The sequence below is a fragment of the Tachysurus fulvidraco genome, chromosome 11, assembly GCF_022655615.1.
Source record: "Tachysurus fulvidraco isolate hzauxx_2018 chromosome 11, HZAU_PFXX_2.0, whole genome shotgun sequence".
Classification (NCBI taxonomy): Eukaryota; Metazoa; Chordata; class Actinopteri; order Siluriformes; family Bagridae; genus Tachysurus; species Tachysurus fulvidraco.
Window position 1 is genome coordinate 6100562 of NC_062528.1, and position 14673 is coordinate 6115234.

The following is a 14673-nucleotide window of genomic DNA, read 5'->3' on the forward strand; positions in this document are numbered from 1 at the left end:
TACAAAAAAAGAGCATACTGCAAAGGACAAAACAGTAATACAGGTAGATTTATTTTAGAAAACAAATAAACAACCAAAAACTACAGTTAGGGTTAGATGATCAAATAGGCCACGCCTACCCGATGACGCAATATCTGTTACACTGTTCTAAAATCCCTGGAAATAAGTGCATCCCATTTAGCCCTCATACTTCAAGCTGTGATGGTGTGTGTTCTGACTCCTTTCTATTACCTGCTTCAGCAATTTGTACTATAGTAGCACTTCTCTTATTCTCTGACCCAGTCATCAAGCCATCACAGTTTAGCCCTTGTTAAGGTTGCTCAGAACCTTTATGCTTTTACATTTTTTCCTGCTTTCCAACACATCGACTTGAAGAACCGACTGTTCATATGCTGCCTAATATATCCTACCCCTTGACTGTAATGAGACTATCAACATTATTCATGTCACCTAATAGTGGTTTTAATGTTATTGCTGATCAATATATACTCCTTATTGTAACTCCTGCTTCAACAGAGATGAATACTTTAAAAAAAAAAATACATTTGAAAAAACACTTTAGTGGGATCATGGCCCAGTCCTCCATGTACACCATTGCGAGCTCCTTTAGGTTTATGTATGTAGAGATCCCTCTTCAATTTAGGCCACAGGTTTCCAGCAGGGTTTAGCAGAAATCCGGAGACTGAAAATGTCACTGAAAAGCATTGATTTTAAGCCATTAAAATGTTTACATTCAAGGGCTTCTAGATGTCATTTGTTACTTTGAATTCTCCATCATTATAACGTTTTAACTACTTTATAATGAGAATGGAGATTTCCACTAGACTAAATACTGGCAGCCTACTGGCAGACTGTTAACTATCGAAAAGATGATATAACTGGAAAATCTTTTATTAATTATATATTAATGGGCTTGACTATAATCACAGACATTTAATACTACATTTCTTTCCATTGAGTTTTCGTAATTATATCCATCTGTTTTAATACCTGGTCCAGACTCTTTTGGCAAGGACAATGACACTGATTTCTACAATGTGCAATAGATTTGAAGAACAGATTTGGTGAAATCTTGAGCATTTTGTACTCGTGTGTATCCATCGAGTTTGTATAATATGTTATTATTATCGAATAAGGGGTTGTTTGCTCTGAGTTGTTTTGTCTTATAGGCTTGTATAGCTTTAGATTAAGTCTTATAATCTAGTCTAATGTGCATTTATATTTTTTAAACTATTTAAGTTTAACAATCACTGGAATCGGAGATAGCCTGTAGTGAAATGATGCTTATTTCAGAAATACAGTATATACAGCTTTCTATTATGATAGATGATGTATCCATGACAACTGATGTACACTGATGAACAGTTGGGCGTGAGAGGTGTCTACCAACAGATCTACTGTACGAAAACAAATGCGCAGTTTTTCCTTCTATTTTTTGATATGTGTTAGGTCCATATGTGTTTGTGTTGTGTCGGGAATGTGAAAATGAACTGCTACCTCCGCTGTCAGCTCTAGCCACTGAAAAGAAATAAGCGGAGAAATCAGGTCAATTAGAAAAGCTGCTCAGTGTGACGTAGAAATGATGGAGCTCATTACTATTCATGAGCTCTCCCACTTGAGACCGCGCCCACAGAATACGTGTAGCTCAGTGAGTTTCCTATACACCAAGGATGGCTGAACGTCAATATACCTGAAGAAGCCATTCTGCCACAATTCCAGGTGATTGTAAACAAAGTTCCTTTATCTTAAGCTACTTATTGCGCTGGGTGAATAGTCATGCTCTCATATCCTAGCGGTTAGCCAATCGAAGCCAAGCAGCATAGCTCATTGAATATTAATGAGAACTGGCACAAATCGAGCTGAGTCTTCCTGTAGGCTTTCTAAACCACACTAGAATGGCTTGAACAAGGTAACCAAGGCATTTTTTCCACAAAAAATGTTAGAGTCCATGGTAAATTTCAGACATTACCACAAAAGTAATGAAATACGTGTGGCAGTGCATTTTTAAAGGTTCCTCAAGAACTTTGTGGTAAACACAGAATCAACAACATCTCTCTTTATGTAGCCGCTTATAAGTCATATAAGTATTTGCTTTAAATATACAGCAATATTATTAGCTTACTATGAACTACAATATTGACTACACAGTTTGATGTGTTTACGCAGACTTTCTAGCTTAAACACACACACACAAGTTAAAAATGTTAAATGCAGCATCGCATCTGGTCTGACGCTGCCAACTGGGCCGAAGGCAAGAGGTTGTATCGGATGCAGAGCAAAGTATTTTTAGTATCTTTAACTTCTTCCCCATGGGATCAATAAAGTGTTATCTTATTTTGTCATGAAGTAGACAAGTTAGATGTCGATTCTTCTCAGACAGTAAGGGAATGTCTCGCACAAAAGGAAGATTTGTAGCCATCAACAACCCTGAGATTCCATTAAATTACTCAGATAACATCCAGGCTATTAAATATCCTGCTTCAAAAAATAAAGATAAAATCAGTATGAAACCGAAAATAAAGCTGTCAGTATCGAGGATTTCCATAAGGCGTACTTATATGGTATGCCGACTATTGAGGCTGTTTAAATTCAACTCATAGAACTACATGTATATGATGTTTTTAACACTAGATATTGTCACAAAGATTTACAGACATCCGGATGTAGATTGCCATCCCTAATGCGCAACCGACAGTGGTGAGGACAGATGTCCTGATTTGAGGAAGAAACCTTGAGAGGAATCAGATGCATCCTCTTCTGGGTGAATTGTGGCCATAATTGGTTTTTTGGGAAGTGCAGATCTTTAGGGTAATGTAAGTGGGACTATCCACATCCCACATCCGCATCATTGTCTGTTTAATGGAGAACATGTTTCTACTACATAGTGTTATTTACTAGTGCATAGTGGTCTTTGGTCAGTGGTCGTCAATGGTCTTATTCCTAGATAATTTTGCTACTTTAACAAATACAGATCAATGATTATTTTTGTTTATTATTCTTTTGTGTCGATAGATTGTTAGAGAGGTATTGTTTCAGTATATTTTTACAGCACACTGTAGCAGGTCCCCACCAGGAACACAGCAGACAGAGAGTAGAGTGGATGTGAGTTTGTATTATTCAAGCTTGTCTTAAGAAAAGGAAAAAAAAAAGATACATCTATAGTGAATCTATATATATTAAATATATTGCGTTCAATAAGTTTATCTATTACACGATATGCCTTTTTAAGTCTGTATAATAAAACACTTCTGTAGTTTTACCCTTAGAAGGTAAAATGCCTCAATACTGCCTGTTGGTGGCTGTATTTAAGATTACGAATCTAAGAGAGTTTTGCTTAAAATAATGTCAATTTTTTAGATTTACAATTTCAGATGCTTTAATATCTATTTCAGGATGAAGTTGCATTTTTTTTTTGGGGGGAATGACCAACAAATTGCATAGATAAATGATTGTCTTATATCCACTGTTTCTATATAAACACCCTGATTAGTTGTTTTTATTTAACCTTAAGGTTTAAAAGGTTTTTATTTATTTTTTAATAGATCTCCATCATGTGGAATTTGAGGCAAATATGTGCAATATAACTTCTTGACTACTTGAGGTGCCGCCATTCTGTGAGCCGGTGACAAATCCCCACCCCACCCCTTCAGTAACAGTAAAGTCAGAATCTATTGAAGTAGATCCTTAACCTAGATGTTTAATGTGCCCTCTTAATATGATAATAGTTCAGTTTACTATAGAGTTTCCTGGGGTAGTTGTTGAATAGCCATGGCGATATTCTCTTTTACATGGGAATTCATAAAGCTTCTACTCTGTCTTATATTAACATATTAAGACAACCCCATGCTGAGGCAAATTTACCACCCACAATGGACCTATCTCAACTCCGCCATGTCATTATTCCTCTTCTCCAAGTATTAGCCTCTACCGAGTCTTTAATTATCGTAGACCCAGGCCAGGGCTTGGGAAAAGCCTGCTGATTGAAAGCCTCCTTCGGCCTGGTCAGGAACCAAAAGGATCTAGGCAATTATACTCAGATTCCTGCTGTCTCTTTCTCCCAGTTTTTTTTGCCACCCTTGGTTTTTGGCTTTGTTAGACTTCCACATGACCCTAAAGGCACTTTCATGAAAAAGTACACAGTTAATTAGTTGCATCTGTCATAAAGACGCCATCTGATAATGCTAATGATCCAGGCCATCGTATTCTTTACGGACCTGCAGGAAGAGTTAAGTTTAGGGGGTGTAAACAGATTATATTGACTACGGCTTCATAGCAATGTTGATAAGGGCTTCATAGCACTGTCAGACAAATCAAAGCAGATAGTAAACCATTTCCAGGTACTTCATAATCAGCTTTTGTTCTAAATTAAAATTGAATTGAAAATGTGGGTTGTGTGCATCTCAAACTTTATTTACCCCCATGGTTTTTCGTTTAGTGTTAAGTCACCAACACAATAGCATTACCAGTATGCGAGGGCAAAGGTCAATCATCAAGCAGCTGTGGAGTATTTTTAAGCACTTCAACGAATTTGCTAGAAAAACACCCAAGAACACAGCTATGCCAGTCAACTATATATATGCTTTATACACAGATCAGCCATAACATTCAAATCCTATTTTGTAGCTCACCCTTGTGTTGCCAAAACAGCTCTGAAAGTGCGCTGTGGTATCTGGCACCAAGACGTTATCAGAAGTCCTGTAAGTTACAAGGTGGAGCCTCCAAGGATCGGTTTTGTTCGTCCAGCACATCCCAAGAAAGCTCAATTAGATTGAGATCTTGGAAATTTGTATGCCAAGCCAGCACCTTGAATTTTTTTTAACCTGAGCCTGTGTGTAAAATGCTGAACTATCTTTGCAGTTTGGCAGGGCACATTATCTTGTTGAAAGAGGCCACTGTCATTAGGGAATACTGATGCCATGAAGGGGTGGACTTGCACTTCAGCCATGTTTAGGTACTGTAGGTGGTCCATGTCAAAATAACATCTACAAGAGTGCCAGGACCCAAGGTTTCCCGGCAAACCACACTGCCTTTTCTATCTTAATTCATTGTTGTGCTGTACTAATTGCTGCATACAAGAACAACCCATAAGACCTGCTGGTGTGGAGATGCTCTGACCCAGAGCTGTTTTCTTGCCATCGCAATTTGGCCCTTGTCAAAGTTGCTAAGATTTTATGCTTGATCATTTTTTCTGCTTCCAACACATGGACTTTGAGATCTGACTGTTAAAATGCTGCCTAATATACCGTACCCGTTGACGGGAGCCTTTGGAAAGAGATAATCAATGTTTTCCACATCACCTGCTGATTAGTGTACACTATATGGCCAAAGGTTTGTGGATACATCACAACCATCCGTGCCTTTTTGAACATCCCATTTGCTGTAACAGTAACCTCCACTTCTTTGAGAAGGCTTGCAGTGAGTTTTTGGAGCGTGGTTGTGGGAATTTGCCTACTCAGCCGCAAGAGCATTAGCAAGGTCAGGCAAGGAGGCCTAGGGTGCAGTCAGCATTTCAGTTCTTTCCAAAGGTGTTCAGTGGGGTTGAGGTCAGGGTTCTGTGCAGGTCACTTGAGTTCTTCAACCTCGACAAGCATTGTGTACTAGGACATCATCATGCAGGAATATGTTTTGAGAAGAAAAATTTAATTAGGTAATGTACCCTGGATGGGGCACGGTGGCTTAGTGGTTAGCACGTTTGCCTCATACCTTCGGGGTTGGGGGTTCGACTCCCACCTCCGCCTTGTGTCTGTGGAGTTTGCATGATCTCCCCGTGCCTCGGGGATTTCCTCCCGGTACTCCGGTTTCCTCCCCCGGTCCAAAGACATGCATGGTAGGTTGATTGGCATCTCTGGAAAATTGTCCGTAGTGTGTGATTGCGTGAGTGAATGAGTGTGTGTGTGTGTGTGCCCTGTGATGGGTTGGCACTCCATCCAGGGTGTATCCTGCCTTGATGCCCGATAACGCCTGAGATAGGCACAGGCTCCCCGTGACCCGAGGTAGTTCGGATAAGCGGTAGAGAATGAATGAATGAATGTACCCTGGATGAACTGTTTTGAAAATCTGTTAATTAAATGATTCCATTCTGTCTCCTATTTTAAGGCAGTTTGTAAACATATAATTATTCCCAGCTGATTTTTTTTTTTTTTTTTGCTTGCTTAGGTTTACTAATAGTTCCATCTGTAGACATTTGCACTCAGGTGTAGCTGTTCATGTTAGAGATTATTGGTGCTTGCTTGTCTTTATTTTTTTTACGTCACAGTAAATTTGGGTAAAAAAAAGGGACTATCCATACCAAAGCTTTCCTTGACCAGGCTACCCTAAAATTTATGCAGATTCTCCGCTGATGGAAACGAATATGTTTTGAGATAAACCAGAAGTTAGGAAAGATGCTTTGCTTATTTCAGCATTACCTTGGGTATTACAACAGTCTAGTATGTCATGGTTTATTTAAAGGCTCATTCATGATCCAGATCCTTTTCAGAGGTTGATTATTCCAGATGAATTAGGACTTGGCCAGGCAGACTGATCTCCATGTTCCATTTGGTGAGAACATCGTGACTGAATAATTAAATTTATTCCGTGAACTTAGACAAGGAGTAATTAGTTTGAGAAAACACCTGCAAGAGATACCTCCAAAGAGCCAGAGCACCACATTAATCATTGTCCTCTTGAAAATATATCAAGATTAATTCTGTGAAGCAAAATTAGTTGTATTGCATAGCTTTATATAGAAAATGCTAAGCTCTATCACATGAAAAGTTAATCCTAACCAAAAACATTTTATTAGTTGTGTTTCCAAAAATGATTTTTTCTGGTGTCTTATTAAATGCCAGGAAGCAATAATGTTATTTACAATAATGCAGGATGTTGAAGAGAATTTAAGGATAAAATAAGTAAGCACAAACTCTGCTCTGCCTCACAGACACTGTACACAGCACCGCCTCTCTTGGTAAATGTTTATTGTGGCATAGAGTAACAGAAATATAGTAATTGGGAAATATTTTTTTAGGTCTGTGGGCTCTTATGTTGCCTCTTAGCACTTATCTCTTTCTGCATTGCTGAGATAATGATTTGCTGCCTCTCTGCTCCAAATTACGTCTCTATTCGCCTGCCAGTGCACATTTACTTGACTACTCCAGCAGTATTATTATTTCCATTTGAAATCCAAATACCAATTAGGTGGTCCATATGGAATGTCCTTATATACATGTTTGTGTTTTTGGAACGTCACAACGAATCAAGGCCGCTATTAAACTTTGAAATGCCATTTTTCGGCTCATTTCTGCCGATACTAAACACAATTTTCCACTGCTCTCGAGAAGCGCCCTCTCTGCTAATGTCTCGCGTTCCCTGTCTGTGATTGTTTCAGTCAAAATAAACTGCAGTTTTTGAAAACACTAACGCAGATAGTGGAATAAAAATGTGCTACAGTCGATCACCATTAATTTCAGTTCCAGCTCTCTCTAGATATTTTGCTTTACTTGTCACTATACTACTACACAACCTTAGACTTAGATAATAATCTGTGTTTCTAAAGAAAAAGCCCCTGTCAAAAATATTATAACCGTTAGGCCGGTTCTTGAAGATGAATATGAGACGATGGATGTTTGTTTACTAAAATCTTCCGTGACTTACGGATATCACCAGTCTGTCGCATCCTTTTTTGTAGCTTTTCTAGACTTGTACGACGGTTCTTTTTTTTTTTGGGTTTCTCCCTTTAGCGTCCTCTACAATAAATTAAACGCTGCTCAATTGGGTTAAGTGATTAATTAGGTGATTAATTTCACCAGTAAAAAAAACTCCCACTTTTTCCAATAATAAAGTCCTTTGTTGTATTGGCAGCGTGTCTTGGATAATTGTCTTGTTGCATAAATAGCTTCCTCCCAATTAAATTGGCAGACAGAATGTTTTTGTAGGCTTTTGAATTTATTCTGCTGCTACCATCACAATGAACTGAATCATCAATAACGATTAGTGTGTCTGTTCCAGAAGATGCTTTGCAAGTTTTATTTTGAATCATTCACAGATCCTCCCTTTTGTAGCTGTATTTCTTTGTGAAAACCAATCTAGTCTTATTTCTTCGCTTGGTGGATTGTATAATCTTCACCCCTGCCCTGTGGAGGTTGTTGGTGATTGTTTCTTCACAACTTGCACAATGTTAGTCACCGACTGTTGTTTTCATCCTGTTCGTTGTCCGGTTCTTACAACACCAGTGGTTTCTTTTTTTTTTTCAGAACCTTCAAATTGTTGTATTGATTACACCAAATATTATGTTATCGGCCTTGATCAATTTTCCTTTCCTTTTAGCATATAGATAACACTTTGATTTTCATGTAGGTTTATTCTTTTTAACTACATTCATCAACTTCATTCACAAACTGGCTCTCAACTATTGCCCCACCTCCATATACCCCCACTGTCTGACCCAGCTCTGGGACCTGGGTCTTGCCTGGTACTGACTAATGCTCCAGACACTGATTCTTGTTTGTGCTGAACTTGCTTTCCCACACATCGAGTACTTGAGGCTGATGTACAGCTTCTCCCCCTCCACCACCATGGCCTCTAGCCCCATGTCTGACATGTGAGTCTGCAAAACAAAGGGGAGAGTGAAGTCAGGAGAACTTAGGAGTGGTCTGCCACAGAGAGCAGCTTATATCTGAATAAAAGTCTGCTGGCATGGTTCCATGCACAGGCCCAGATCTGGTGCTCCCTTTTTTTTCTGAGATCAGTCAGCAGGCTGGTGACATCGGAATAATAAGGCACAAACTTACAATAATAGCCAGCTCCAGAAACTGTCTCGCCTCTTTTTGTCACGTGTCTAAGGCAGGCAGCAATTACTGCTGTGTAATTTATTTATGGCCGAATGCTACAAGTGTAAGCCTTGATCCTCTTCTTCCACCCATCTTGTTGCTCACTTCTGTGGGGTTGCTGTGAGTCCCACCCATCTCAAGGGATCTCAAGGCAGCCATTTAGGATGGCTGCTGTGTGTGAATGGAGGATTCTGTAAGTGACTTGTTGGAATGTGGCTGGGGATCTGAATAATGCAAAAGGAAGTGTGTTAAATTGGTGTTATCCTACACGATATTTAAGTCAAGGGGACCTGGCAGTATCCCTTTGTCAAATCAAGCATTGAAAAAAAGGTTTGCCACATCTGATTGATTTTAGCAAGTTTTTCAATACAGTGTATTGAGTGCACTACAAGTTGGTACAGAACCAAACTGACCCAGTTTTTGAGGAACCAGTCGATTACACCCATAATGAGGAGGACCATGAGCTTTTGCGGAGACTCAGTGTGGTGTTCTGTGAGATTAGTGCAGCTGGGTAAAGATGAAAACACATATTTGAAATCTGCTTTTGCAACTTGGCAACCTCTGTGATTTGGGAACACTCACCCACCTGATTTCATCTACATTCACAAACTGCCACTTAGCTTTACTCCCACGTCCGAACGTAGGATCCAGGAATAAACATTTTGAAACTCAGCTACCCACAAGCTGTCTTTGTTTAAGGCTTTACCCATACTTATAAAAAGCAAACAATGTTTTTGACAATTACTCACACCACAGGCCTTTGCATGCATTTTGCCAGGCTTTCTCTGCTACAGTATATTCCCTCTCAAATGTCTGATTTTGTCATTTTACATCGTGATGTGAAAGCCATGCAAAAGTAACATTATGATGCTGACCTTTAACCGCTATCCCCAATTTTTTTTTTTTTTTATATAGTGGATATTTCGGTTTAATGTAAAGTTTTGTGTAGGTGGCTGGAGGTTGGAGTGGCTAATCTGACATGTATGCAGTACTGGGTGACTTATTTGCGGGTGCTGCAGCATGCTGTGTGGCCTGGAGGAAATCTGCCTGTTCGTCCTCGCCCTCAGCGAACCCAGCAGCAAAAAGATGACACCAAACAGCAGTCGCTGCAGTGTTTGATGAATTTGCTTCCAGGTTGAATCCCTTTCCACTTACTCTCCGTACATAAAAGTGATTTGTTGATATGCACTAACTTTGTCATTAAACCTGTCTACCTTCATTGGTGCTTTTTCTGAATGCTTTCTTATTCTCTTTTCTTCTTAATGTGTGGGATGTGTGGGGGTGACTGTGTTATCCTGTATGTTTACAGATCTCGTTTCAGATATACTCGGCTCAGAGAAATACAAGCATTCATGGCAGGTCGTTCTCGACTCTCTCCAAGATTCTACCATAAACAGGTCGGTCTTGGGACACAAACATGGGACACAAAATTAATACTGCGTTGTGTTAAAGTGCATAAAGCGTGCACACAAGCACTGCATTCAGTGTCATTATGCAACTGGAAGTATATCAAAACTCTCACAAAAAAAATATTTATTTTAACCTAAGAGAGGCTTTACTGCCCAAGGAACTTGCGTTGCTCAGTACAGACAGAAATAGCAAAATAGTTTGCAACATATTGCAATTGTAATGCCTTGGGGAAATCCCTACTGAACCATACCTTCCTTTGCAGTTGCATAAAAATGACTTCTGCACCATTAATATCTTTCTTACTAGGAGTCAGCATGTGGAGTTAACTGTCTAGTTTGTCTAGTTAGGTACTTAAAAGCACATCTATTTACAATTTTAGATGAAAACCAAAAATATGGATTTTAAGATGATCAGTCCAGTGAAAAGGAAAGATACTGTTTAGTAATGTATTAAAAGAAACTTTCGAAGCCATGCTTTTATTTGATCTACCACTTTTGGACACTTAGTAGTAAAAATAGTTTGAATATAATATCATAGATTCGCAAATAGAAAAATGATCTGAAATTGGTCAAAATGTCCATAAACTACAGTATAATTATAATAATTTGCAGTTTGCTAGGTGTTCCTTTTAAGATATGAATTATGATAAATATATGTTTAAACATGGGGCACGGTGGCTTAGTGGTTAGCACGTTTGCCTCACACCTCCATTGTTGGGGATTGCCTCCGCCTTGTGTGTGTGTGGTGTTTGCATGTTCTCCCCGTGCCTTGGGGGTTTCCTCCGGGTACTCCGGTTTCCTCCCCCGGTCCAAAGACATGCATGCAAACATCTATGAATACATGCATGCTGTTTGAAAATATCTCCAGGTTCTACTGTCATACCAAATCCCTCTTAATCACTTAGCTAATTAGCTAATCTTTCAACACAGCGATACAAGTGGGGATGGAGTCTCCTGTGATAATCACACGTCCTTGCATCTTCGTATATCAGTAGCCAAATCTGTCAAAATATAACATAACAATGAAAACTATATGTTCTTCTTTAACGTTAGCCAAGATGGCTATTTAGCACACAGGTTTATTGAATAGTGTATAGGTACTATATGCTCCAGTAATGTCAGGAATAAAAGTGTTACACTATAAGAACAAAAGTATGTGGACTCCTGTCCATCATGATCATGAAGTATATGAGCTTGTTGGACAGATTGTTGGACACCCTTGATTCTTCTGGGAAAGATTTCTGCAAGTGTTGGAGTGTGTCTGTGGGAATTTACCCATGTATTCAAAAGCATCTGTAAGGTCATGCACTGACGTTGGACGAGAAGGCCTGGCTCCCAGCCGACTTACCGATTCATCCAAAAGTTGTCAGTTGTGGTTAAGGTCAGGCTAGTCTGATCTGTGCAGGCTACTTGATTTCCACCACACCAAACTTGTCAAACCATGTTTTTATGGACCTCAATTTGTGTTGTCATATTTAGAAAGTAAAGTGCTTTCTCCAAACAGTTGCTTCAAAGTTAGAAGGATACAGTTGTCTAAAATGTCTTTGTATGCTGTGGCGATAATATTAACCTTCACTGGAATGACTGGGCCTGGATCGAACCCTAAAAAAAGCCAGACTATTCTCCATTCTGCATCAAACATTTCTGTTGGCATTATACATAGGTAGTATTCTTCTGGCATCCACTAAACTCAGATTTGCCAGATAGTGAAGTGTGATTCATCACTTCAGTGAACATGTTTCCACTGCTCCACAGTCCAGTGGCGGTGTGCTTTACATCACTCCAGCTAACGCTTGGCATTGCGCATAGTGATCTTAGGATTGTGTGCAGCTGTTCGGCCTTGGAAACATATTTCACGAAGGTCCCAGTGCGCAGTTCTTGTGCTGATGTTGCTTCCAGAGGCTGTTGGAAGCAACAATAACAGCACAAGAATGAGTGAGTGATGCAACAGAGGATATGCGATTTTACACGCTATGTGCTTCAGCATTTGGCATGCCCAATTTTGTGAGTTTGCTAAGCCTACTGCTTTGTCGCTGAGTCACCGTTGCTTCTAGACATTTCCATTTCACAATAATTTCTATTAAAACCTCTTGCAGTTACTGGGGAAGATCTAGCAGAGCAGAAATGTCAAAAACTGACTTGTGACATCCGATGATAGAGCCTTTTTAATGTTACTGAGCTTTTTAGTAATCTTCAGCCTGTCTTTGTGGATGGAGGTTGCATAGATGTATACTTGACTTTATACACCTGTTAACAGTGGGTGTGACTGAAATACCTGATCTCTATATATTTTTGATACGAGATGTCCATATACTTTTGGCCATATAATGTCTATAGTGATTTGAGAACATTTTCCATCTGCTTTTTGCACAGACTTACTGAAAAGTGTTTAGTTTACAAATTTAAAACCAAATTTGCTGGATTGGAGACACGTTCTCCTTGAATTGAAAGGAATTTTTTTTGATCATTTTAAATACTCAAACTATCAGGAGGTCCATCTACTTTATTATATATTTGATTACCGTGCTATCAATAGAAACCAAAATAAAACGAAAACACATGAACTCTTTAATAACTGACATCTAGAACATATACTCCTAGCACCTGCGTGTCATTTCGAACAATTATTTGTTCTGAATTCTTGCATGCTGCACGCTCTGTAATGGTGCAGGAGAGGAAATCATGTGCAAGAGGAACTAGATAAATCTCTGAATAACATGAATATTATTGAGTTTAAGTGTATGATATATCGATTGTACGTGTACGGTGAACGTCTTGTCACCATGCCTCATTGTCCACAGGCACCTGGTTTACTGTGTGTGGGATGTGCTATTGGAGTTCCTAATCCCAGAGCTGTCTGATGACGACTTTCAAAAGATGCTGCTCCAGAGCCTTTCAAAAAACGCAGAGAAACTTCCATCATAGGAACTCTATGAAACTTGACGCACATGTGTTTCAACAGCCACCTACTAAGAATGAGCCTGGTCAGTCATGGAAGTGAGTGAGGCAAAATGGAATATATGCAGGGCTTTGGTCTGACTCTAATTTAGCCCTTACGTGTCTGGGTCTCGCACACAATATGTGCATCTGGTCTAGCTTTGATTACTGGCCACCTGTTTTGCATTTTAGCCGGCCTTGACTGATCTCCAAAACACCCCTGGACCAGATCTGAATTAGTGGAGAGCTCTCTTCTCAAGCTCTTATCCACCTTCTTCCGGTTCAAACCCGGGGCAAACCTTTTACAGATGGACTCGTATTAAACTTCAGAACATCGGGACAGATTAAACTTAACTCGGCCCTCCTTTATAGTCTATGTTTTAAAGTCACTTTAAGTTTATTTGTTGCTTTTTTTTTTTTTCTTCTCTTGCTCCATGCCATGGGCACTGCACTATGACACATTTGTCTCTCATTTGCTTAAGATTCCAACCTCCAACTTCCTGTTGAATCTTCCTCCAATTTATTTAGGTTGTAGGGTTTTTCCATGTGAGCTGGCACGAGTTTTAGCATCGTGTTGAAACTGTACATGCTTCAGGAAAGCTTTTACAATTTATTCTCGTCTGTTTACAGAGTTGGACTTGGTAAATTACTACCTGTTTTATGTTTGGCCTTAAAGAAAGGGTTATTCAGAATATAACTCAGAATAATGTAGAATGCCGAGGGGTTTTCTTTCCATTCCAATTTCTTATTCTAAATATTGTTGGATGTTTTAAGTCCCACATGTTGGTACTAATGCGCTTGCTAACTGAAGTATTTTCCTAACTCTTGTGCACTTTGATAAAATCCACAAAGAATATTAGACCGATGTTTAAAAAGCAAAAGAAATGTTTTTTCTGCCTTAATATGTTCGTAAACCTGTTTTGTCTGTAAAGCAGTTTAAAGAGTTTGAAAGGAATGGATTAGAAGCCATGGAAAAAAGTCATTAATTAATTGTGTAACTTGGTATAATCTCTCATGAAATGATTTCCTTCATCATGTCGTCTTCTGCATTATGTCCCCCTTCCCCTTCCTGCCCCAGTATAATGATCCATGTGATTCTTGTGAATTGTTTACTATCATGATCCAGGAAAACAATGCTACCTACTGTTATGTGAAATGTATAATGTATGCTTTAATTATTGCACTACTTCTAATTGTATCAGTGGAGAAATGATGTAAGCTGTAATTATAATAAACATGCAAGAAAAACTGATATGAAATCTATTTATTCATAAAACATCATCTGCATATCTTCTAAATGCAAATGATCCATGTTAAGTAACACTGTGGATATAATTTATAGATACTTATGGAAGCCTTATAAACATGTGTACATGATTTTTTTTGTTAATGTATATTTTAGATGATGGTGAATGAGAAGTATTATGAATGATTTTATCAGGATGCAACACAACTGTCTACAATCTGACCATAAGCATTTTAATGTGTGTCTCACACACACACACACACACAATCTGCAT

General features: G+C 38.9%; 1 protein-coding gene across 2 annotated transcripts in view; it reads left to right on the top strand.

Annotated features, from left to right (window-relative positions):
• The window catches only part of snx19b (sorting nexin 19b), a 29085-nt gene extending 14680 nt beyond the window's left edge, over positions 1 to 14405 (top strand). The window contains exons 10-12 of one of the 2 annotated variants that reach the window (XM_027171364.2): positions 9757 to 9941; positions 10117 to 10204; positions 13018 to 14405. In XM_027171364.2, the coding sequence (XP_027027165.2) occupies positions 9757 to 9941; positions 10117 to 10204; positions 13018 to 13141 (397 nt within the window). In that variant the 3' untranslated portion in view covers positions 13142 to 14405. The remainder of the gene's footprint in view (positions 1 to 9756; positions 9942 to 10116; positions 10205 to 13017) is intronic. The other variant, XM_047820243.1, reaches the window with a different exon arrangement.
• Positions 14406 to 14673: the final 268 nt, after the last annotated feature.